Below are 23,452 nucleotides of genomic sequence, written 5' to 3'. Positions count from 1 at the left end.
TTCCATTGCCGGGATTTGAACCCGGGTCGCCTGGGTGAAAGCCAGGTATCCTAACCGGACTAGACGACAATGGATAGGATGGCTGTATTTGCATGCTAAATTATACTTGAATGAGGTCGCACAGTACAGTCCAACAGGCACCACAGCGTCACAAGCAATGCAAATAAGTGACTTCCGACATTACAGACAGTCAGACATAGTGATAACTGGTAGGCAACTGTTAATTTTGACTAATCTTGACGAGATGATCAGACACCGTGCAAGGGAGCGTTTTGAAATAAGTTTCATCGTGGACGAAATGCTTCAGGAAACGGGGCGATTACCTGAGTGGAGAGTGGTCCACACGAGAAGAGAGTAGCGTCGAACCCGCGGTGCGGAGCAACCGTCCTGTGGGACCGGGAAGGGATGCCGCCGCCGGCGACGTGGTCTGATGCTGACGCCACTCGTGTCGTGGCCTGAGCAATGGGCGCGCCGTCGAACTCGAACACTTGACGGGCCGGGCTGCTCGGCTCGGTAGCCTCAGTGCCGTGCCCGCGTGCACCAGCCACAGCAGGCCCCGCCGCCATCTCCACCGGGGCGCAGGGAGTTCCGACTCGCAACCCCAATCCAAAGCGGACAGATATGGCGTGGCGCCCACGCGGCGGCGGCGACACGGACCTGAGTTCCGACTCCGACTCACCTCTACTGTACCTGAGATTTCACGGATGCTGCTCTGCCACGGCAACTTCCCTGTGCCTATATATCTCACGGATGCTGCTCTGCCACGGCCGATCCATCCTCTCCGCCTCGCCCAGCTCACCTGCGACGCCGCTTCTGGTTCGCTGGTGCCGCCGTGCCGCGTGACCGCGCGCGCGTCGATCTCCATCAAAGATCCATGGCGATCCCGGTTGCCCGCGTGCACCTCGCAATGGCACATGCGGCTCTCCCCGCGCTGCTCCCGACCCCGCCCAAGTGGAAGATGCTACCGCTGCTCCCGACGCCACCACCGTGCGTCGCAGCCATCCTCCAAGCGAAGCTGCTCGCCAAGCCCAGCCGCGCCGACTCCGACGAGAGGTGGGACGCGGGCAAGACCAAACCGGCTGTCACAGAACCCTCAGCCTCAGCATCGTCAGGCCCTCGTCCCGCCGACAGCGTCAGGAGCAGCGCCGGCCACGGATCCCCGCGCAAGAACATGGCCGCCTCGCCGCCGCCCAAGCCCGGCCGGGCCGACTCCGTGGAGAGGTGGGACGCGCACAAGAAGGCAGCGAGCCCAGCTTCGTCGTCGTCGTCGTCTTCAGGCAAGTGGACGATCAGCCGCGCGTCATCCGCCGAGCGCTGGGACGTGCACAAGAAGTGCTGCCCGCCGCAGGCCAAGCTGCTGGACGACGGCGAGAGCAGCAGTACTGGCAGCAACGACGTCGACACGGAGGAGGAGGAGATAGTATGGAAGCCGCGGGCCATGTACGCTGGACCGGGCTTCGTCGTCGCCGCGCCGGAATCCAGCATGCTTCCCATGCCAACAGCGTTCTTGGTTCCCGTTGCATAGCTGCACCCCGCACGCACTCATGGGCTCCGGCTGCTTGTTTCTTCAGTTAGTAAAACCAAGTTGTAATCGCCTAGCAGAGATGCTACACTCATGGGCTCTAATGAAGTTGTTTTAGATAGCAGAGATGTTAGAATTTGCAAGTGTTCTGTACTTCTATTACTATGTATATTCCGGCAGGTCTTAGGTTTCATTTAATTTGAATTTGATGCCTTTGCGAGCTGAAACTGTAAACGGATGCATCAATGTGCAAGTATGGTCTTGACTCTCACAGATTCTGTTTCAATTTCAACAACAGTACAACTTTATTTTATTACCTACTAATTACTGAAAGAGGAACGTTGACAAAAGTACAGCTCCAAAACAATGTGATGCAAGCATCACAAACTCTGTTTATCGACGGAGTTGAAAACATGAATCATTTGCGCACGTGACAGCATCTAATCTAATTTGCTGAAACACGTTTCTTTGTCTTAATAAAATTCCTGTAGGGGCTTTTAGCCCCTCCAGTTCCTTCAAAAGAAAAATAGCTGAAACACACGGCAGCGACATGCTACTTGGTGTCTCCTCCGTTCCAGACTAGAAAGCAACGCGCGGTCCCGTGGTAGTTGTATAGATAGAAGTGGTAGTGAAAGAGTTATATTGCCATTAGTGTTACTTACCTTCTGTAGAGAACAAATAGCAGTATTACAAGATAATTAATATATAAAAACAAATACGAAAAGTGTTACTAATGTTTTTGCCTGAATATGCTTATTTTGTTTTGAATTGACGTGAATTCACTGCTTGGGCTCTTAGGTACTTTACATGAAAAGATAACGTTTTTAAGGCTCTGATGGAAAGCATCTCTGCAAATCAATAGAGTGCATGCAATTCCGCAAAAAGTAGGAGTTGAGAAGGATATGATGAACCATGTCAAAATAAATCCATTTATTATTTAGTACTAAGTTGTTTTGTGCAGTGCCACTATAGTTCAAAATTTGAATAAGGTAGATATATAACACGTTGCCTAGTTCCAAAGTTGAATAGGTAGTTACCTAATAATATATATAATGTATTAGTGTTGTGGTATTTTTTTCCCTGGATCCTTTGAATTGAGGGTGCTATTTTTTGAGCCGACGACGGTATGTGGCCTGTTGTGCCAAAATTGATCACCTGGTTTTGACCTTACCCCGCTGGCTGTTGCACATGCTGTACTGATGGTCCAGGATTATATTGTATTTGATCCGTAGTAGTACCTTGAGCTTGTTCAGATGGACCCTGAACTGCCTGGACATCACCATTACCAGCTGGTGCTGCTTCTTGATGGCTGGTACCGACTTGATTAGTCCATTGGGTCGACGGATCTGGAATGTTGTAATAAGCCGATCCACATTGACCAACTGGAAACCCATGAATCGCCTCTTTTATGGCGTTGTGGAATATGTCCAAGAAAGCTTCATTATGGCTTGATATGGCATCACGAACAGATTTGTCTACAACTTCCGTAAAGAAACGCCTGTCTTCAGCTTCAGCTGTATCTGTCTGCCCATGTAGTACAACTCTTGGCAGTGGAAATTTCTGAACAATTGTGTTGTCGCGTGTTATGGTGTAGGACAATAAATACTTGTTCTGAAACTCTTCTATAGCTTTGCTGATGACACCTTTATCTCCATCAGGTAGATCTTCATAATGTACCATAAGGATATCGTTGTTATTGTGAGCCGCCATAACGATTGTGGGGTCCCACCGAATGTGCCAGAAATATGTGTCGACACGGAATTTTATCCCGTGCCGAGGGCACACGAGCAAGCCAGAAGGGTCCGCTCGATGAAGCTGGAGATCCCCCTAGCTTCAGCGCAGAGATGGTCGATCCTACGCACTCCTCCTGAGACGTGCCAGTCAATTTGACTCTACAATTGACAAGGAAAGAAAGTTTATCAGTAATTAAGGACAGAACATGCCGGTGTTGCCAGATAGTACCGAATGTGCGGCTCTGAGAGCCGATATGAAAGGAGATCGACTAAATAGTCGATTCTAGCATATTCATAAGAATAAATCAGTTAACGCTCATGGGGTTGTGTAAGAAGAATCGGTTATCATTCTAGATGAATATCATTGTTTAGACAAATATTGGTTACTGGCAAAAGGATATCAACAGTAATTAGTTCATGCTAAGCCAATGGCTGCAAGTAACCGAACCCCTTTTTATGAAAGAAATAGTTCATCATCATTCAACCATTTAATAGAGATAAATCTAATGAATATATTAGATCTCATCTATCTTTATGATCAGTGGGGCATGAGGCAGAATCATGCAGGCCGTAGAAACAACAATAGACTCGACGACCCTAACTTATTACTAATATCAGTGGGGTATGAGGCAGAATCATGCAAGCCGTAATACAATAATAAGATCATGGGGCTAACACATCTTTCAACCTATCCCTACTTCAACGATCTCGTGATGCGAACTGTTCGTGAAAACGCTCGATATCGGCTAAAACAGCCGATTTAGGCATAGCGCACAGTTAAGGGCATGCCCTCTTAGGAATAGATCTACCAAATAACGATCCTCACTCCACGGTGCTAACAGTGGAATGTGAGGCAGAATCACACAGGTCGTGATAACGGGCCATGGAACAGTTTTGCTAGACAATAGATCTACTCAAGATCAAACATACTTTAACCGCACGCTATGCACGATCCAGATTGATGTAAAACAGCCGATAAAATATAACTCATCGTTTAAAGTGCAGATTAGATCAATTTAGATTAACAAACGATGGGTTAAAAAAGATATAAGGCCGATTTAGATCAATCCCAATCGGGCGAAGTGATATTGCTGTAATTAAATAAATAATGGAAGCAATAGGAACGCTACCCTTAGATAGAGTTGATAACTTGACCTTAATCTAGTTCGAGCAGTGGGTCGACTGGATCAATACAACCGTACTTGAACTAGACAAGAGTCAATAAGTAACTTATACCAGAATCGCAGTGGAGGTCGACCGGATCGATGCAGCCGTACGAACAGAGGTATAAGCCATGACGGTACTTACAAACAAGCAGTGGAGGTCGACCAGATCGATGCATCCGTACTTGCTGAAGAACTCGCCGAGATCTACTCTACTCCTACTCCTAAGGGGTGGCCGGAGCCGAAAAAAGTAAATAACTGGTATTTGATTGATTGCGTGTTTTTTAGAATAACCAGGGTCCGATATTTATACCCGGAGTCTAAACATGAATTCTACTCGATCACGATTCGTTACAATCTTTGGCATAAAGAAAAATATTCCTAATTTAAGATAACTTGGACCCAATCTTTCTCTTCTTGTAGAGTCCGCTATGTAGTTTCCTGGCGCCAACCGTAGCTCCTCATCCCTATCCGCTGACGTCATCCAAGAGATCCGATTGCGGAGTCGTATCTGAATCAACTGATATTGATCTTCATGCAATCGATTCCTTGTTTGGCACAACTTTAGAAGCCTACGAGTTCCCGCGTTCTTCTTCCAAATTTTGGTGTAAATAGTTCCTATACAGAAACCATGTGTAGTGGAATTTGTGGAAACAATTACCCTGCTCATCTTGGTCAGAACTCGGAAGCAACTGATGCGTTAGCAAGCTGAAAACATTGCAGCTGTTTGGGCTGTAACTACAGTAACTCGTGAGAGGAGTTCCTGCAGCTGCAGCCAGCCAAGCCGAGCAAGCCATCTGTATCTCGAGGCCCTTGCCATGACAGGCGATGGACTCGTCCATGCGGCCGAGCATGGCATGCGTGTCGCCGAGCTGCATCCAGCCAGATAAGGCAGCGAGGGACCACTCCTCGCCCCTCTGGTCAGGCTCAACACGCTGCTGCTGGTCGTCGCCGCAAGCCGCCCCTGGCCCCGGACTCGCCCTGCCCCTCCCACTCCCCCTCAGCAGTAGGTGCAGGCGGTGGCGTGACGACGGCGGCAGCAAGGGAGCACTCTTCGCCCCTCTGGTCAGGCTTGGCACGCTGCTGCTGGTCGTCGCCGCAGGCCGTCGCGGTCCCAACCTCGCCCTCCCCCTCCCCCTTGGCAGTAGGGGCAGGCGGCGGCGTGACGACGACGCGCTCGAGGACAGGGATGGCCGGCTGTCGTGGCGGCGGCGTGGTGGAGGCCCGGGTGGCCAAGGTTAGCACAGGCAGTGGCAATTTTACGCAATCAGAAAGGCTTAGTTCCTACATATTTGGGAGGAAAAGAAACTGAGAAAGATCGACATTTATAAACAACACTGAGTCACTGAGTAAATATTAATTATCCAGTACAGGAATCAAGCTTCATTGAAACTATATTGGTTTTCACCCATGGAGATCAGTGATATGTCAAATTTACTATATGGGCAGCTAAGCATTGAATATACTTGAGAAAATTTCAGTTTGATAAAGATAGAACTTAACAGCTAAATAAAAGAATATGTGATAGATGGTGATTGTCACAACCTGCTGTTGCCAAGATGAAGGCTCGTGTGCACTCTAAAACACTATTGGTAAAATATGACCACAAAATTACCATACTACAATGACAGGATTATAAGATACAGCAAAAAATAATATGTGAAAACCATGGTCATACCAATTTGCTTATTGTAACACACAGACAGGCATGCCGCAGTGACCAGCTAATCTGAAACAATTTGGGGAAATTGATATTCAATCCAAGAGCAACACACACAAAAATAGCTATGTTACGACCAGATGGGGGATTAGGTACAGAGTACAGACTAAACAAATTGACTTAAGTCACAAATAAGGCTAGTATGGATCATGCTGCTTTTCGGTGTCAGATCTGGAAAGCTAAAGATTCATGTTGTTGATCAAACATACATACAAGAAGCTAATGCACGAAACCATATCCAAAAAAACAAGGGGAGAGCAGCGAAACAGAGACTAATTTGGAGGTGCTCATATGTGAGCAGATCGAGTGTCTGGCTAATTTACGATAATCCCAGGACTATGGTAAAAAAAGTGATCATCGAAAGAGATCTTGCAAATCAGTAGTTTTTTTTTTTGGCTTTTATTCAGGACAATTTAATTTGCTCCTCTGCCCTTCAATCGCAGCTTACATCAAATAAGTTTTATGATTCTGCAAGAAGGGGGAAATAAGTTGACCCCTTTGCGCATAGGGAATAGGAATTGGATAAGAATACAATTTTACTCCCATACCAGTTACCACATATCTCAAAGAATTCCCTTTGTAGTACATGAATATCGGACTGGCCTGTTTCTCGAATAGTATCATATATATCAGAATAAATTCCTCATCTGCAAGCACATCCGCACAAAAAAGATTTGTGTGTTGTGGACCACCCAGGCCAATAAAAAATGGATATTATGAATCAAACAAAACAAAGAGACAGAAACCGGAAGGGAAAGGAAACGAAAGGGATGCGTCTGACCTCGAGCACAGCAATTTGTTTAGGCCATGTTTAGTTCCCACCAAAATTCAAACTTTGATACTATGTAAAAAGAAGATTCCCCATCACATTAAACTTGCGGTACATGTATGGAGTACTAAATGTTGACGAAATTAAAAACTAATTGCACAGTTTGGTGGTATTTTACGAGACGAACGTTTTGAGCCTAATTAGTCAACGATTAGACAATTATTACCAAATACAAACGGAATGCTACAGTGCCCCTCTGCGTCTGCGATGGCAGGCGACCCCTCCGGCCCGAGCAGTTGATGCCGCAGGAATCTCGCGCGTGGCCGAGGTAAACTCGGCGACGGCGGCAGGCGGCACGGAGCAGCACAACAGAGGAAGACTTGGCGACGGCGGCTTGGTGCGACTGCGGATTGGCAGAGCGTCAGGGCTAGCGGCCACGGCGGCAGGCCTCCGCGCTCGCGTGCGCAGCGGCAGTGCGGGTTTGCGCGAGAACGCATGGCCAAAGGCGGTAGCGGATCCCTGCTCACGTCTTGATCCCGGCGTTTGCTTTTTTCTTTCCATGTTCCCAGACTTCGAACCCTGCTCGCGAGTCGCGTGCGCTCGGCGGATGCGGGTGTATTTGAAGCCTGGCATCAAACTTCTTCCGTCGGCCGTTGGATCTGGTCCATGTGTTTTATTAGCCCTTAATTTTAATGGATTCGATTTGCTGTGTATATTTTTAGGTGCATAGTGGTCGGAGACTCTCAGCAGGGGACGTTTTCTTTGCAAGACTTAGTATAATTTTGATTGGTCCATTATAACAGAGACAACGTGAGCTAACAGTTAGCAAGTGAGAAGTGAATGGAGATGAGCTTTTTCCGGCTTCGATTTTGGTTCGGGTGGAGAGGAGCTTTGTGCGGCTGATTTTGAGTAGGCAAAACTTAAGTATGTACCACAATTGCCACCGGTTAAAACACAAACTCTGCATGCCATTTGTGCGTTTCCTTCCCTTCGCGTTCTCCCGGAGCCGGAATTGCTAGGGCTTGCTGGCCGGCCGCCGCCCGGCGCCTCTTGCCAGGTTGCAGGGCGCCAGCCACCACGTACACCCACTCATCCGTTCCTCGCCAGGAGCTCCTGGAAGAGGTGACGGCGAACCCGCTCCTCCGCTGCCGTAAAGATCGATCGTCAGCCCCCGGACGCCTGCGACGACGTTGCTGCTGCAGAAGAGTCTGGCCGGGCTACCTCGGACCTCCGCCCACTCCGTGCCACAAAGGCGACGTACGTGAGCATCTCCTCTCCTCCTTGCTCTTCCAATCAGATCTGGAAAGGCGTTGCTCAGAGGTTACAATCTCCTTGCTGCAATTTGGATGGGAAGAACTGTGCATTAACTTGTGCAGTTTTTGCCTTGAGAATTTCACGTGAGTTTCATGAGCATTAAATATACTAATATGGCACAATATTGATAAAAAAGAGTTTTATGGGAGTAGAATGATTTTTATTCATGGGGATGAAACTAGTCCATACTGTTTCTAACAAAGATACTCACTGAGACTGGCCTTAACAACTGTAGCTTAAAGACAAAACACAAGATTGATTACTAGTAGCTCTAGCTAGGCTGATGATGCTTGATACTACAACTGGAATTCATCTGGCTATATGTTAGGAAGAATCATTTTTTCAGTAGCAAATCGTACAACAGGCCTAACTTGTTCAGTAATGGTATGTCCCTGCTATGTTCTGAATTTGCCTGCCATGTCCTTCTATGTTCTGAATTCTTTCCTTTCCCTGAAATTTCCATGCATGCACTGTCTGTTAGTTCAACTGTAAGCACACCCTGTTTATTGTTGTTGCGTAGTCCTGTACATTTCATTTTCTAATCTTCATGAATGCCGGAAGCCTGAGTTAGTAATATTGGCTGGTTGCAATGATAATTCTGTATAGATGGAAAAAGGGACAAAAAAAAAAAAGGAAAGCCACTGCAAAATTGGATGCCATTGCACATAGAGCGTGGATAGAGATAGTTTTGGAAGAGATCGCTAGCTACCCATAACAGGCCATAAGGTTACACACAGAGCCTGTTGAAGTTTGAAGAACAAACTGGCAGGGTCCTACCGTCGTGGCCAACATAGAAATAGGTGGGACAGATGCCCTCAGAGCATGAAAGACTTTGAAAATCCATGCCCCGAGGTTAGGGGGTGACCCTAAAATTCGGACTATTGCTACAACTGAAGAGTGGTGGAATGAAAAGATTAAGGTATACACCAGTATATGTTTATTTTTTTCAGTTGATGAACATTAATTTTTACAAACGGATCGACATTTGTCTTTTATTTACAGGGTGGCCCCAGCTTGTAAGAAGTATAGGCATGCACCATTGGAATATGAAGATGGGTTAGATGTCATTTTTCATATGTCAACACTCAACATGCACCAACGAATCTGCGGAATTTGCATGAGTGCCAGGTGTGGATCGTATGGGCAGTCCGGGTCTGTTGACAATAATTCACCTATTGCAAATACCCATTAGAGACAAGGGGAAAATGAGTTGCTCAAGGATATATCCAGCAAAGAAATCTGTCAAGAATCAAGCACCGATCGGCTTCGTCCTAAATCAATGTCCCGATGACCTATCCACCATTGATAACAAAATTAATAAAAAGCTTACAACTCTGGCTGCTATCTCAACCTCATTAGGCAAGTGGGTTAAAACCAGTGTCACTGATTTATACATCAAAGCCCCAGTAAAACATGTGTGGTAAACACTTATGTGTGTTACCTAGAACATAACCGTCATCCCAATAGCTGAATATCTCCAATATCTACCGCAGCAACATGGATAGATACAACATTGAAATAGCTTGCTGTACTCACCATACATCTCAATTACGCTGTCCCTATGTCCAATATAATGCCTAGACAGACCAAAATTACCCATTGCATCCCCTACTTGCTACCTAATATTACATCGACTTTTTTTAAACAGTGTGGGAAATTAGCGTCACACTATCACCTAATTAAGTGCCATAGCGGATGAGCCAAGCTCCATAGATGCTATCTGGACAATAGCCAGGACCCCTGCTGCCAAGGCATGGCTTTGGTGCCGGGTCCTCCTCATTGATGCCATTGATCCCCTCATGCTCCTAGGCCAATGGAGGGAGCTATCAATTGATGCCATAGCCATGGGGCGACAGATGTGAGATCTAGAATGGGTCAAGTGAGGCTAGGAACCCAAGGCATGGAGTTGTTTTTTTTAGTAATTTGAGTTAATACCATCGTGCTTTGTCGGCATTGGTTTAGGGATAGCGATAAAGAGCCCATAAATTGAAATACTACCCTATCGTTTTCTCTTGTATTGAGCCCATTGGACATAAAAATTATGCAAACTAAATTATGTATGACATTGAACAAGACCTGTTGTTTGATTCAAATTGAATGAATGGAGTTTTTTGGCATGTCAGTTTGGACACATGGTTGTATACTTTGAAATGACATTGGTTTGATCACTTGTTCTTTAAAGGAATTATGCAAGCTTAGAGCCTAGACTAGAAGTGCAATTTTCCTTGTGTTGGTTGATATTGCACCAATACTTTCACCGTCGTCTAGTCTAATGTAGTATAACAATGTAGCACCATCCTAAGCTTCTCCAATTATTCTAGATAGTGGTCATGTTCCTCTATTATCCATTTATGAGTTTTGAAAAGAAAACTATTCGGCTTTGGTGTGAAATGTGCGAGAACTTACATGCTTATAATTCTTTATATGATAGGCCATGAAGCCTAGTGCTAATCAAAGTATTGACCCAAGAACACAAATGGCTTCTTCAAATGGTCATGCTGTACCTAATGTATCTCAAAGTGATTCAAAGCTTGAGCTCTTTGGTTTTGACTCTCTAGTCAATATTTTGGGACTCAAGAGGTATGACCACATGTTCTACTATTTTCACCACATTTACTAGATATTAGGGTGTTTTGGCTAGCACTTTGTGTTTTCTTTTGTTAACCACTTGATATTTAAGGAAATGGCTAGAAACCTAAGGCTATTTATTTTACTCTACAAATGAAAAGGAACGTGCCATTTATCTAATTGATTATGAACAGTATGGCAGGAGAACAAGCTCAGGCACCATCTAGCCCTAGGGACAGTGAGGATGTTGAGATAGCCATTGGATTCCCTAAGGTGTTTTTGGTCCATATGCGGGCAAAACACTTAACTCTTCATAAACATAACTCTGTTGATAATTACATTTATTTTATTTGGTGTGTAGGAAACTGAGCCTAAACAAGGCACCTTGATGGGTGTATTTATTCCATGTCTGCAGAACATCTTGGGAATAATATATTATATCCGTTTTACTTGGTATACTTCTACTATCGTTTTTATTGTGTATGTGTTGCATTAGTTTCTAGATAGTTTTCCAGCTTAAGCACAACAGCTTTCATTACTGTATTCATATTTTCATATGTCATCAAGTATCATGTAAAATATAACTATCTGTTTTTGGCAAATATCCTTCGTGCTACATTTGCTATCTGTTTAGTCATTAGCAGCGATCTATTTTCATAGTTAACCAAAACCTTAGAATGGTAAGGTTGTAATCTTATAACCAAATCTAGATATAGTAAGTCAATAGTTTAAATTTTTAGTGTCAAGAAGTTTTGGCATTTTGAAATTTGTGCTTCATGGCATTGTCTATTTCTTATGGACAAACTAACAATATATTCCAATGTTCAAGAATTGACAATTTATTTCTATTTACCACAGGATTGTGGGTATGGGAGGCATATTGCAGTCACTTGTTTTAGTCGCATTTTGTGGTGCATGCACATTTTTAACTGGATTGTCATTAAGTGCAATTGCAACAAATGGAGCAATGAAGGTATGCTGAATATGAGTAGAGTTAGTGGTAGGTGAAGTTTCTCGAAGTATGTTACAATTCGCATTTGCAAATCAATGAGTTGTTCTATGTTCGTGAAATATGTGAGACGGTGAGGTTAAAACCTAAAATCTAACAAATAGTAAAAATATTTAATGAAAATCTCAAAATTAGAAGAAAAAAAATCTAAAATTTACTAGAATTATTTGCCTTTCCATATCCTCTCTGTATTTTCTCTGTCACCCGCATGTTTAAAAATAAATAAATTAGTTCACAATTTGTTGTATTTGAATGGATGGCCTAGAAATTTGAACACCTATAGAGTGAGATATATTTTCTTTTATTCTCAGGGTGGTGGCCCTTACTATCTAATTGGTCGTGCACTTGGTCCAGAAGTTGGGATTAGTATTGGGTTGTGCTTCTTCCTTGGAAATGCAGTTGCTGGAGCTATGTAAGTCCACGTGCTTATTTAATTTTCTCGTCATGCATGTGAATGTTAGAGAAATGATATGTGACCCTCAGGGCCTAAATCCCCCTAAATCATTAATCATAGTTAGGTGTATATAATTGAAAGGATCTTGATTTGCTAATGATCACCTAGATGGGGGTAGACTGAATTGGTGGATCTACAAATTTTTTACAGAACTTTGTGGGAACATGACTCGTAACCTGTTGCTCACTTGGTTTTGCAACCAAGTGATCAAGATAAAGAAATAAACTTGCAAGAAAGTAAATCACTTAGTGCTACAACTCGAAATGTACCTAAGTACAAACCTACAACAAGAACAAGCATTAGGTGCTCTCTAGCTGCAACTAGCAAGACAAGAAACAGCCTAGCCCTAAGAAGATACTACTGGCAAACTAGAAGCTACTTTTTAGATGGATTGATAACTACAACTGTGAAGATGATGTCTTAATGAAGCCCACGTCTTGGAGCACCTACAAGCACTAGTGCACATAACAAACACAAGAGATAGCATGAAGGGGCAAAAACAAAAACACAAGGGAAGCATAGTTACATGGAGCACAAAGGGAACACAAGATTTATGAGGTTTGGCCAATCCATTAATGGTTGTCTATGACCCCATATCAAAAGACCTGGGCATTCGGTTAGACCAAATTGAACGTTTCCTCGATCATTCGCAAATATCAGTTACCCAAAATTGTAAACCAACCGGTTCTTGAAAAAACTCAAGACTAGGCAGGATTTAGTCTTTGGTTCCAACCAAATTTGACTGATAAATTAATCATAGAAAACAAAACAAGATGAATCAGAGCAAAAAAAATGTGTATGTAGCCATAGAGCTGGGGGAATCGAGCGCATCAGGATGTTAGGTGAGGCGATATGGGTTAGGGTGCCTCGTTGACGCTGTTGAACGATGGGGCAGGACACCACATGAGGCCACCATGATGAGGGGTTGAAGGCGTGTTGTCATCGTGGCTGACTAGGTGACCACCATAAAAGTTCACTGGCCATCTGGATTACAGGGAAGGGTGGTAGGCTGGAGCAGCACCGTGCCACCGCTATTGTTCACCGGGCGTCTCGTACTGTCGTGCACTTGTACACTCCGAGTGGTGAAGTAGATCTCCTTGCCTCATTTCCTAAAAAGAGGGACAGAGAGGATAGAGGAGTACAACAGTGTTCGCCAGCTTGCCGCCTTGCTGTGAGTTAGGTGGGATATAGATGGCTGGATAGCTATGCCTTGTGCGACCGCAGTTGGAATTGGAGTTTGGGAGATGAGATATGGTTCAGGACAAAGATGAAGATGGTATCGGCATCGGAAGTCTAGAAGAGAGGTGTGAGGTAGGGATCCAAGGATGATTTAGGGACATAGGGTTAAGCTATATTATTTCGGGCTGCCTTGGGCTATATACGAAGGTGTAAGTGTTACTGGGCCTTTTTTGTGTTTTAGTTTTTTTTTTCAACTTACCTAATGGCACGGACCGAATTATCCAGATTTAGTCCGGTTACTAGTAACCTAATACTAAACTGATGGCAGGTTTTTCAGCTTTGGTCACTTTGATTTGGTCTCCATTATTTTGGTTCAAAATTTAGTCATTAGCTAATTATATACTGACCCTTGGCTCTCAACCCTTTCCTCCGTCTAGTGACCATTGTTCTTGTGAGCTGCACCACAACACTTCTGAGTTTCATGGGTCATTACGAGCCAACTATGAGAGCTTAAACTCTCTAATCTCTCACCACACTAGGCTAGAATCCTCTAATCTTTGAAGCTTAAAGTGTTTGATTCTTTCCTCTAGTTTCAAACACTTACACACATGGCAAAAAATCTCCATAGAACTACCCAATCAGGGGCATATATAGCGAAAGGATTGATTTCTAGATGTGGGGTTGGAAAAGGATGACCCAGTGCTTTTTGGTGGTGTGCTTTAGGCTAGGAGCCCTGTTGTGTGTAAAAGGGCCCAACCCAAGTTTTTAGGGACCCGTTATCGATCTAGGATCCTACTTGTAGACCTGAGCAAAATAGCTTTGCCCGTAGCTCCAATTGGATAGGGCTTGGATAGTGAGAAGCATACCCGAAAATATTAGCATGGTCCGAGACCAACCTAGAACAATTCTTTTAATTATTATTCAACTAAAACTAGTGGGTAGCCTCCCATGCATGGTCCTGGCTCGAAAAGAGTCGACCCGACTATGCCTATGGAAGTTATTGGGTTAGTGGGCATGGATTTGTGGCCCAAAAACACCGGCCTTTTTCAATACGGCACGACAAATGCTCAGGTCCACCTACTTGTAAGGCCCAAGGACCTAATTGTAACATTCAAAGACCTTAATTTATTTTTCTTGTGTAAGTCGATCTGATGCAAGTGCAACAGATAATATAGTGCTTGCTAGTTGATCGTCAATTTTTAAGGTCAATTGTCTGGTGCTTTATTTATTTTTTGTTTCAAAACTCTTTCAATTCAACCTCTTTGTGTTTTTAACTTTTGTCTTCACATCATGATGGATCTCTTGAGCGCTCTAAGATACTTCCTAACCTAGCAGTTTTAAAGAAATTTCACAGGGTCTATAGAAACTGACCTGGCTGATTTTTGCAGAAAGCATATATATGTAAATGTAGAACGCCCCCACACTTCTTTTATCATGAACCAAACTTGGTGTGCTGCCTTGTTAGGTGTTGCTTGACTGGTTCATGAAGCTCCTACAGTCACAAACAAGCATAGCCAAATAGTCACAAGTGAAAGCATAACAAAATAGGCACAATTGAAAGCACAAAGAGGTGGTAGAATCATGAAAGTGAGACAAATCAAAACAAGAGACAACAATCAGTAAATGGTACAACAATAAGTGGTGCAACAACTATACCAACAGCCCTCACAAACTGTCCTCTACTTGGACCCCATTGAGTGGCCGCAAAGGTCAAGCTCATGTCCGGTCTCTCTGAACTACCACTTCCCTTGTTGATCTTTTCCTTTGTAGGGCAAGATCGTATCCCTCACAAACTATCCCACTGCACTCCACAGCCTTGGGTGCTTGCCAACAATGCCTAGCCATCTAGGAGCCAAGCTTCAAGAGTAACAAATGCTTCAGTGATTGCTTGGCACAGCCACAAAGTGTGCTCAAAGCTTGGAATCAGCTCCCAAGTTCTCACTCATGCTCACACAACTCAAAGCTCACTCTCTAATCCAAAGGGTATCTCACTTAGACTCAAGTCGCATGAAGGGAGGAATATACGATGCTCTCAAGGTTTTCTGAAAATTAGATGGATGTGGAAGGCATCGACAACCCCTCAAAGTGGGAAGGGATGAGTATGTATAAATACTCGACTCCCATAAAATAGCTGTTGGGGTTAAAGTCAGTCAAAATTGACCTAGTTGGTTTCTTTCAAAACTAGCCATTGCTACTCAAACATGCGCTAGCTAGTTTTACCAGCTTTTATCTACTCTTTTCTAAAACTAATGTTTAACACTCGAGTATCTTTCTACATTTGATTTGAGCACTTTTAGGCCTTGTCTAGTAACCAGTGTTGCATCTCTTTTGAGTACGACACACCTATAATTGAGGTTATATATATGAAATTAATTCTTACTTGAGCCTCTAATTCTTGAAATTGTGCGATCACTTCAATCTTCATCATCTAGGGGCCTTCAACATTGCCATTTCCATGAGCATGTCCTGGTTGAGCTTGTGACTTAGGATGTTCCAAACCATGTGATCAAGACTACACTTTTTATCCATAAGTCACTTGTTCATATGATTTAACAATGATTTCATCTTGCATATAACATGAGCCATCATAGCTCGATTAGTTCATTAGCTCAATGTAAGTACTCTCTTTTTCACGTTAGCCATGGTACCTCGTCCTCCAAGCTATCACTTGCCCTTCACCTTCGCTTGGCGTCTCAAAGCTATTTTCTTGCTACCTTCATCTTATTGAGCCATCCTCAAATCACACCATGTCATGAATCAACATTAAGCAGTCAACTGAATTCCATTTCTTCAATACTGTGATCCTCACTTGAATATCAATCTTGAGATCAATCAAACTTTGATACCAACAATCCTTGATCAATTCGAAGTCACAATTTCAATATCTTCATACAATGAAAAAGCCTCATGTGTGAGACCAATTGATATTTATCAAAACATGCCTCTTTTGTTATTTCCACATATTTGTCAATTCTTCATTTTGTCAGTCAGTTTTTGGACTCAATTCTCATTTGCATTTCATTTGAGTCCAACACAATAATCAACCTAGGACTAAGTACCTGCATATGATCTCATCAATTACATTAATCCAATTATCGTGGTGTCATTCAATCCACCAAAACCCACTTAGGGCCTAGATGCACTTTCAGAACTACATTCAAAGGTTGCCACAACTCACTAAAATGTAAACTCAACATCATATAACTAGGTTTGAATTGCTTATTTTCTTGAACATTTATGGCCTGGTGACCTGATCTTCTATGAGTTGGGTTCCTAAAAATGCCACTCAAAGCTCAACAAATCAAATTAGACCTTTGGCAACATTGTGGTTGAGTGCAAAACCCTCATGCTGGCATATGTTCTTGAGAATTTATAACATGCTTATTAATAATTGTCAATTTAGGACTAAAGGAGGAAATAACTATAATATTACATGGTGAAAAATGAATCTTGGTTCTTGCAATGTGAGCTTAATCAAGTTTCAGATATAGCAACCTTGAGCGTATAATTCCATTCTTTTATGAGTGGAGTGCATGGATGCATTAGTATTTTTCTCTATTTGCTAGCCTTCTCCCGTGGAGATATTATGACCTACTATGTTCTTATTTGTGATCCCTAATTTTAGGTATGTGTTGGGAGCTGTAGAAACATTTCTAGATGCTATTCCATCAGCTGGGTTCTTTCAAGGTACTTGAGCAAGTTTTCTCTTGGTTTTCTTATGAATATTTTTATGTGTGGATGATCAATTTGTATATCTAGAAAGACAATACCATAAAATGAACAGTGCTATCATTCTATGTCCAGTGTTGTGAAAGATACATGCAATGCTAACATGCTAGTCATATAGTTTGTCTGTATATGCGCTTTATGTGTCGTATGTTCCCATAAAAATAGCTACTACCAAATTTAAACGAAAAAGTCTATTTACCCTTGGTGATAGGAACAACAATAAATTTAGATTTGACTGCAAGTTTGTCATACTAGTTTGGTAAACTATGGAATCTGGATGTTTCTTTGGCACTATTTGTCGAATGGTTGCAATTGTGGTGGAAAGGGTCAAGGGATCCTGATGTGATTTTTCATTGTTTTTGTCTCCAAGTCAGATGGATACACTATTATAATGACCACCCATGGGCGGAGCTAGGGGTATTCCCCTGTATTCCATGAAATACCCATATTTTTCTATATATATATATATATATATATATATATATATATATATATATATATATATAAAATTGAAGGCAATTGGAATTGATAGATTGATTAGGAGGCCAATAGGCAGGTTACATATATAGGCAAGGAGGGCCATGTTGGTTTATAGAATCATGGCCACCGTGGGATCTCCTTGCCTAATATAATATCAATCAATCTATAATTAACCATAAAGGCCCAAATAGCCCATGCACCATACACGACTGTCTAACAATAATTGTACAGTATGTTGTAAATTTGTCCAAAAGCCTAGTCGACCTTCTACCAGCCCATGAAGTCACTAGAAACTACATCCCATCTCCTGTCTCCGCTCTCCCGTTTGGCAAATCAGCGTCCTTCCTCCGTGACGCAACACCTCAGCGGCCAAGACTCAAAAGTCATAAGCAGCGGTCACGGTGCAGCCAGCACCCCTCTCGGCTCCCCCTCAACCCCAACCTTGCTGTCCGCTCGACTCTCCCCCTTGCTGCTGCAGGCGGCAACCAACGTCCATCAGCAGAGGATGGCATTGAAGTCGTTGGCTGTCACTGCAGTGTCTACAGTAGCCAGCACGGCAGTACCCCTCTCCCTCAGCGGCTCGGCACCCCCTCCTAGCTTCGCTCGACTCAGCGTCTATCTCTCCCAGATCTATTCTCCAGTCCAAACTCTAGGCTTCCATGTTCAGATTTTGTTTTCTTCTCTAATTTAGAACAAATTGAAATCTTGATTGATAAAATCTAGAGTGAATCACTGTAATCTAATTTTTCTGCATTGTATTCTTGTTATGGTTGTTGTGTTATGAACTTATGGTCCAATCTATTGCATATTTGTATTGAAACTTTTTTTGTATGTGGAATACACTACTGTAAAATCCTCTGAGACCCCCGTTTTTTGTTATATCCACTAGCTCAAAACCAATCTTAGGAAGTGCCTGGGCAACAAATATCTGATATTTGTGGTGTTTGGATAGTAAAATTACATTTTCATATTTCTCATGGGTTGGGATAATTCGAGGTGCAAGTAAAGATTATAAATAATTTATTTTTACTAAAGAAATGTCTAGGAGATTATTTGTTACAGTTGTATGAAGTGCAATTTTCTTTTAAATCAAATCGTTAGTAGCAAAAGGGAACCTTTTTCTTTGAAGTATTGAATTTGTGTTTAGCTTACTTTTGCAGTGGTCATGTTCTTCATTGTAAGTTCTGTTTATGTAATCTTTTTATTTAAATTAACTTGTAGAAATTTTATTTAAAAGCAGAGACTGTAACAGTGGTCAACAACACATTAGTAAATGGTACAACAAAAAGTGGTGCAACAACTATATCAACACCTAGTCTGCATGACCTCCAGATCTATGGTGTTGTCGTGACCATATTACTCTGTTTTATTGTATTTGGCGGTGTCAAAATTATCAACAAGGTTGCACCTGCTTTCTTAGTACCAGTCCTCTTCTCAATACTATGCATTTATATTGGCGTCTCCATTGCACCAGAGCCTGGTGCTTCAAGTAAGTAGTCCTTTGATTATTATTTTGTTTTGTATTCTTTTTTGCATTGAACTTTTATTGATGTATTTCCTACCTAGAGGGAATCACTGGGTTGAGTATCGTCACACTTGCGGAGAACTGGAGTTCAGAGTACCAACCTACAAACAATGCTGGGGTTCCTGATCCAAATGGGTCGATATATTGGGATTTTAAGTAGGACCTTCTCTGCTTTTGACACTTATCTTTTGAAACCTTCCAATTAGTGACATAATAGTGTGTCTTATTCATATTTATTAATCTATAATCAATGCACACCTACTGACAGTTTTCTATTTTTCTTTCAGTGCATTGTTAGGACTCTTTTTCCCAGCAGTTACTGGAATCATGGCTGGTTCAAACCGGTCTGCTTCACTGAAAGACACACAGCGTTCCATACCAGTTGGAACATTAAGTGCTACCCTTTCAACTACACTGATGTATCTGCTATCTGTGTTTCTTTTTGGAGCCTTGGCTACAAGAGAAGAGCTTCTAACTGACAGGTTCCATATTCCTTAGAAATATAGCATCACTGGTCTTGCATTCTAATGACTGTTGATAGTATGTTTCCTAGTGGTAGATACCTTTAGCTTATTGAATCTGTGACATCAAGGGGAAGTGGTGGATGCTTTACATGCGTTGTCATTTAGCACTCTTGCTATCCTACTGCACTTGGTGCAAGGAAGCTAAACCTTTCTACTTGCATAAATGGCTTATTAGAGTATTGCTAAAGAATCAATCTTTCTTTTTTCAATTTTGCTGAGATTGCTGGAGTGCTGACAAACTCTGGTGGTTATTTGAATTTAGCTAGCAATATTGTTGCTGCACCTTCTTCTCTGTTGTTGTCATGTGAAGTGCTACATATGAGAAATGGAACATGCTTAAATCTTCCATGAGTGCCATTTTCTTGCCTTTGGAATTTAAGGGGAAAAACTAATTCAGAAATGCAGCAGCTGTTTATGTCTGAAGTCTGAACCACTGAATTTGAATGTAACTAGTAGTAGGTACTCATATTCTGTAGGGGGAGTGGTCTAATATACTATAATATGATCACACAATTTGAATGTTGAAAGCTTGAATTCTCCAATTTCATAAAGTACATTGTGTTGTTTCTTCAGACTAGCTACTTTTCGTCTTGTGTAGTCAGCTCCTAAACATGCCTAATATATGCAGGCTTCTTGCTGCAGCAATTGCTTGGCCTGGTCCAGCAGTAATTTATATTGGAATTATTTTGTCCACTTTGGGTGCAGCACTACAGAGCTTGACCGGGGCTCCAAGGTTACTTGCAGCAATAGCGAATGATGACATCCTTCCCATTCTTAACTGTTTTAAGGCCTACGAAGGGTCTGAGCCTCATGTGGCAACTCTGTTTACAAGCTTCATATGTATTGCTTGTGTTGTGATCGGGAACCTGGATCTGATTACACCTACTATCACTATGTTTTTCCTTCTGTGTTATGCTGGTGTTAATTTGTCATGCTTTCTGCTGGATCTCCTTGATGCTCCAAGCTGGCGCCCTCGTTGGAAGATACACCACTGGGTCCTTTCGCTGATCGGTGCATCTCAATGTATTGGTATGCTTCTTCATTCCTATAATTTTGTTTGTGACCATATTTTATCGAAAATATATGTCTACATGTTATAATCTGTAAATAATATTGCAATAACTTCTTTAGAAGCATGTGGAAATTGAAGACTGAATCACAAAACAAGTGTACAAAATTTGAAACTTATGTTCATGGAATTGTTATCTGTTTTTTTCAAAGGTTTATGTCTCAAATAATTATATCCTTGAGCTGTATAAAATATTTTGTATAGTTTGAGTTTAATGACAGATAATTTTCCCCTAAATATACAGTTATCATGTTTATGATCTCATGGACTTTTACCGTGGTCTCCCTTGCCCTCGCAAGCCTTATCTACTACTATGTCAGCTTAAAAGGAAAGGCTGGTGACTGGGGAGATGGATTTAAAAGTGCATACTTTCAACTGGCTCTGCGAAGCCTCCGATCGCTGGGAGGTAGAATATTTTTGCATGGAAAATAAACATTATTTAGCTGAGCTACAAGCTCCATGTTATATAACTATCATTATTTTCGTGCAGCAAATAACGTACATCCAAAAAATTGGTACCCCATTCCTCTTATATTTTGCCGCCCTTGGGGTAAACTTCCAGAAAATGTCCCGTGCCATCCAAAACTTGCAGATTTTGCCAATTGCATGAAGAAAAAGGGCCGTGGCATGTCGATTTTTGTCTCAATCATTGATGGTGACTACCATGAATCAGCTGAGGAAGCAAATACAGCTTACCGTCAACTTAGTGCCTATATTGACTATAAGCATTGTGAGGGTGTTGCTGAGATTATCGTTGCTCGCTCAATATCTGACGGTTTCCGCAGCATTGTTCAGATAATGGGCCTAGGCAACTTGAAGCCAAATATTGTTGTCATGCGTTATCCTGAGATATGGCGTCGCGAGAATCTAATAACACAGATACCATCATCATTTATCAGCATCATAAATGACTGCATTATTGCTAACAAGGCTATTGTTACTGTGAAAGGACTTGATGAGTGGCCTAATGAGTACCAGAGACTGTATGGGACCATTGACCTATACTGGATTGTGAGGGATGGAGGACTAATGCTTCTGTTATCTCAGCTCCTACTCGCCAGAGATGGTTTTGAAAGCTGTAAGATTCAGGTATTCTGCATAGCAGAAGAGGGTACAGAATCTGAGGAGCTAAAGGCTGATGTTAAAAAGTATCTGTATGATCTGCGGATGCATGCTGAGGTTATTGTTGTGACCATGAAGTCAATGGAAGCACATTCTGAGATCAGCCCTAATGCTAAGAAGGATCCCCAAGAAGAATACGCAAGCGCTCAGGATAGAATCAGAGTATACCTTTCTCAGATGAAGGAGACCGCACAAAGAGAAGGGCGGCCACTGATGGAGGATGGCAGGCAAGTCGTGGTAAATGAAGAGAAGGTTGAGAAGTTCCTCTATACGATGCTAAAGCTGAATACAACTATCGTCAAGTACTCCATGATGGCGGCCGTGGTGCTGGTGAGCCTCCCACCACCACCTCTGAACCACCCGGCCTACTGCTACATGGAATATATGGATATGCTTGTCGTGAACGTCCCACGGATGCTGATAGTTAGGGGATATAGAAGAGATGTTGTCACACTTTTCACGTGATCAGATTTGATACACATTTATAAGCTACGACCTAGCTCCTTTTGGAGGTTATACATACCGTTTCTGTGTGATGGTGGTTGCTCTCATGCTTAGCTAGCTGCATGGATTTTACTGCTGAGTTTGGAATTTGGAATCCATTTAGCAGATGAATACTTGCATAGGATTTAGTTACATTCTTTGTAGACTGAAGACATTTGCAGGTATAGAAAATACATAGTCTAGAGATTATTTTTTATATAGAGATGCTCCAATGCTGTGTGTACTGTTTTATTTTGTATTCCAAAATATAAAATAGATTTTCTATCTTATATTATTGAGAGAAAGCATGTAACTATTGATGTACATATTTGGTACAATTTGAGTTATGTAATCATATAAATAAATGTTGAAGTTCTAGCTAGATTGAACTATTTCTCATTCTCCTCTCTTGTAATATAAAGGCTGGGTCATTGTTGTAATAAACATTGAAGTTATGTAACATTGATGTACATATTTGGAACTACTTGTTATTACAATTGCTTTCTTGTAATTGAAGTTCATTATCGCAATCCATTGTTTCTCAAAGGCTGGGTAGCATCAGCATATACTGGCTGGTTTGCTGTGCATGTGGAAGCCCAGACACTACCGGAATCCTCAAATTTGCTGAGTGTTTTTATGTTTGCCGAGTGTATTCCCTTGGGCACTTGGCGAACAAGTTATTTGCCGAGTACTGCGCTAAAAGCACTCGGCAAAAAAAAGCACTCGACAAATATGGATTTTGCCGAGTGTCAAAAAAAAAACAACCGGCAAAGAGGTGGTTTTGCCGAGTGTTAAAAAAAACACTCGGCAAACAAATAAAATCTTTTTTTCTGGAAAAGAAGAAGAAAAAAATGAAAAAAAACTTTGCCGAGTGCTCAGATCTAGAACACTCGGCAAAAAAAAGAAGGAGAATAAAAAAATGAAAAAAAAACTTTGTCGAGTGCCCAATCTATAACACTTGGCAAACAAAAAAAAAATCCTACATAACCCACCCCCGTCCCCAGCGCCCCACCCCTTTCCCCTCTCCTCCCGGCCCCCAGCGCCCCTCTCCTCCCGACGGCGCAGCTTCCCTCCCCTCCTCCCGACGGC

General features: G+C 42.4%; 1 protein-coding gene and 1 non-coding gene across 6 annotated transcripts; one reads left to right on the top strand and one right to left on the bottom strand.

The window, feature by feature from the left end:
* On the bottom strand, positions 1–74 carry TRNAE-UUC (transfer RNA glutamic acid (anticodon UUC)). Its single transcript has one exon. It is a non-coding gene; the product is annotated as a tRNA-Glu (tRNA).
* A 7,806-nt stretch (positions 75–7,880) lies between these two features.
* On the top strand, positions 7,881–22,777 carry LOC136486299 (cation-chloride cotransporter 2-like). 5 transcript variants are annotated; one of them, XM_066483171.1, is made up of 15 exons: positions 7,881–8,164; positions 8,828–9,140; positions 9,224–9,349; positions 10,653–10,801; positions 10,984–11,062; positions 11,151–11,242; positions 11,648–11,762; positions 12,110–12,210; positions 17,057–17,118; positions 18,881–19,129; positions 19,207–19,321; positions 19,453–19,647; positions 20,318–20,718; positions 21,003–21,164; positions 21,249–22,777. In XM_066483171.1, the coding sequence occupies exons 4-15, from the start codon at positions 10,656–10,658 to the stop codon at positions 22,343–22,345; spliced, it is 2,814 nt and encodes a 937-aa protein (XP_066339268.1). In that variant the 5' UTR covers positions 7,881–8,164; positions 8,828–9,140; positions 9,224–9,349; positions 10,653–10,655; the 3' UTR covers positions 22,346–22,777. The 5 variants fall into 5 exon arrangements, with proteins under 5 accessions (XP_066339268.1, XP_066339267.1, XP_066339269.1 ...); XM_066483170.1 differs by lacking the exons at positions 8,828–9,140; positions 9,224–9,349; XM_066483172.1 differs by lacking the exons at positions 8,828–9,140; positions 9,224–9,349 and having other exon boundaries at positions 7,881–8,168.
* Positions 22,778–23,452: the final 675 nt, after the last annotated feature.

The sequence above is a fragment of the Miscanthus floridulus genome, chromosome 10 (assembly GCF_019320115.1).
Source record: "Miscanthus floridulus cultivar M001 chromosome 10, ASM1932011v1, whole genome shotgun sequence".
Classification (NCBI taxonomy): Eukaryota; Viridiplantae; Streptophyta; class Magnoliopsida; order Poales; family Poaceae; genus Miscanthus; species Miscanthus floridulus.
This window is presented reverse-complemented; position numbering and strand designations above follow the sequence as displayed.

Coding starts and splice junctions, on each gene's coding strand:
- LOC136486299 (XM_066483170.1), top strand. CDS start 10,656: ATGAAGCCTAGTGCTAATCAAAGTATTGACCCAAGAACACAAATGGCT. Junction 17,119..18,880: donor ATCAGCTGGGTTCTTTCAAG/GTACTTGAGCAA, acceptor ATTTAAAAGCAG/AGACTGTAACAGTGGTCAAC. Junction 20,719..21,002: donor CGGTGCATCTCAATGTATTG/GTATGCTTCTTC, acceptor CTAAATATACAG/TTATCATGTTTATGATCTCA.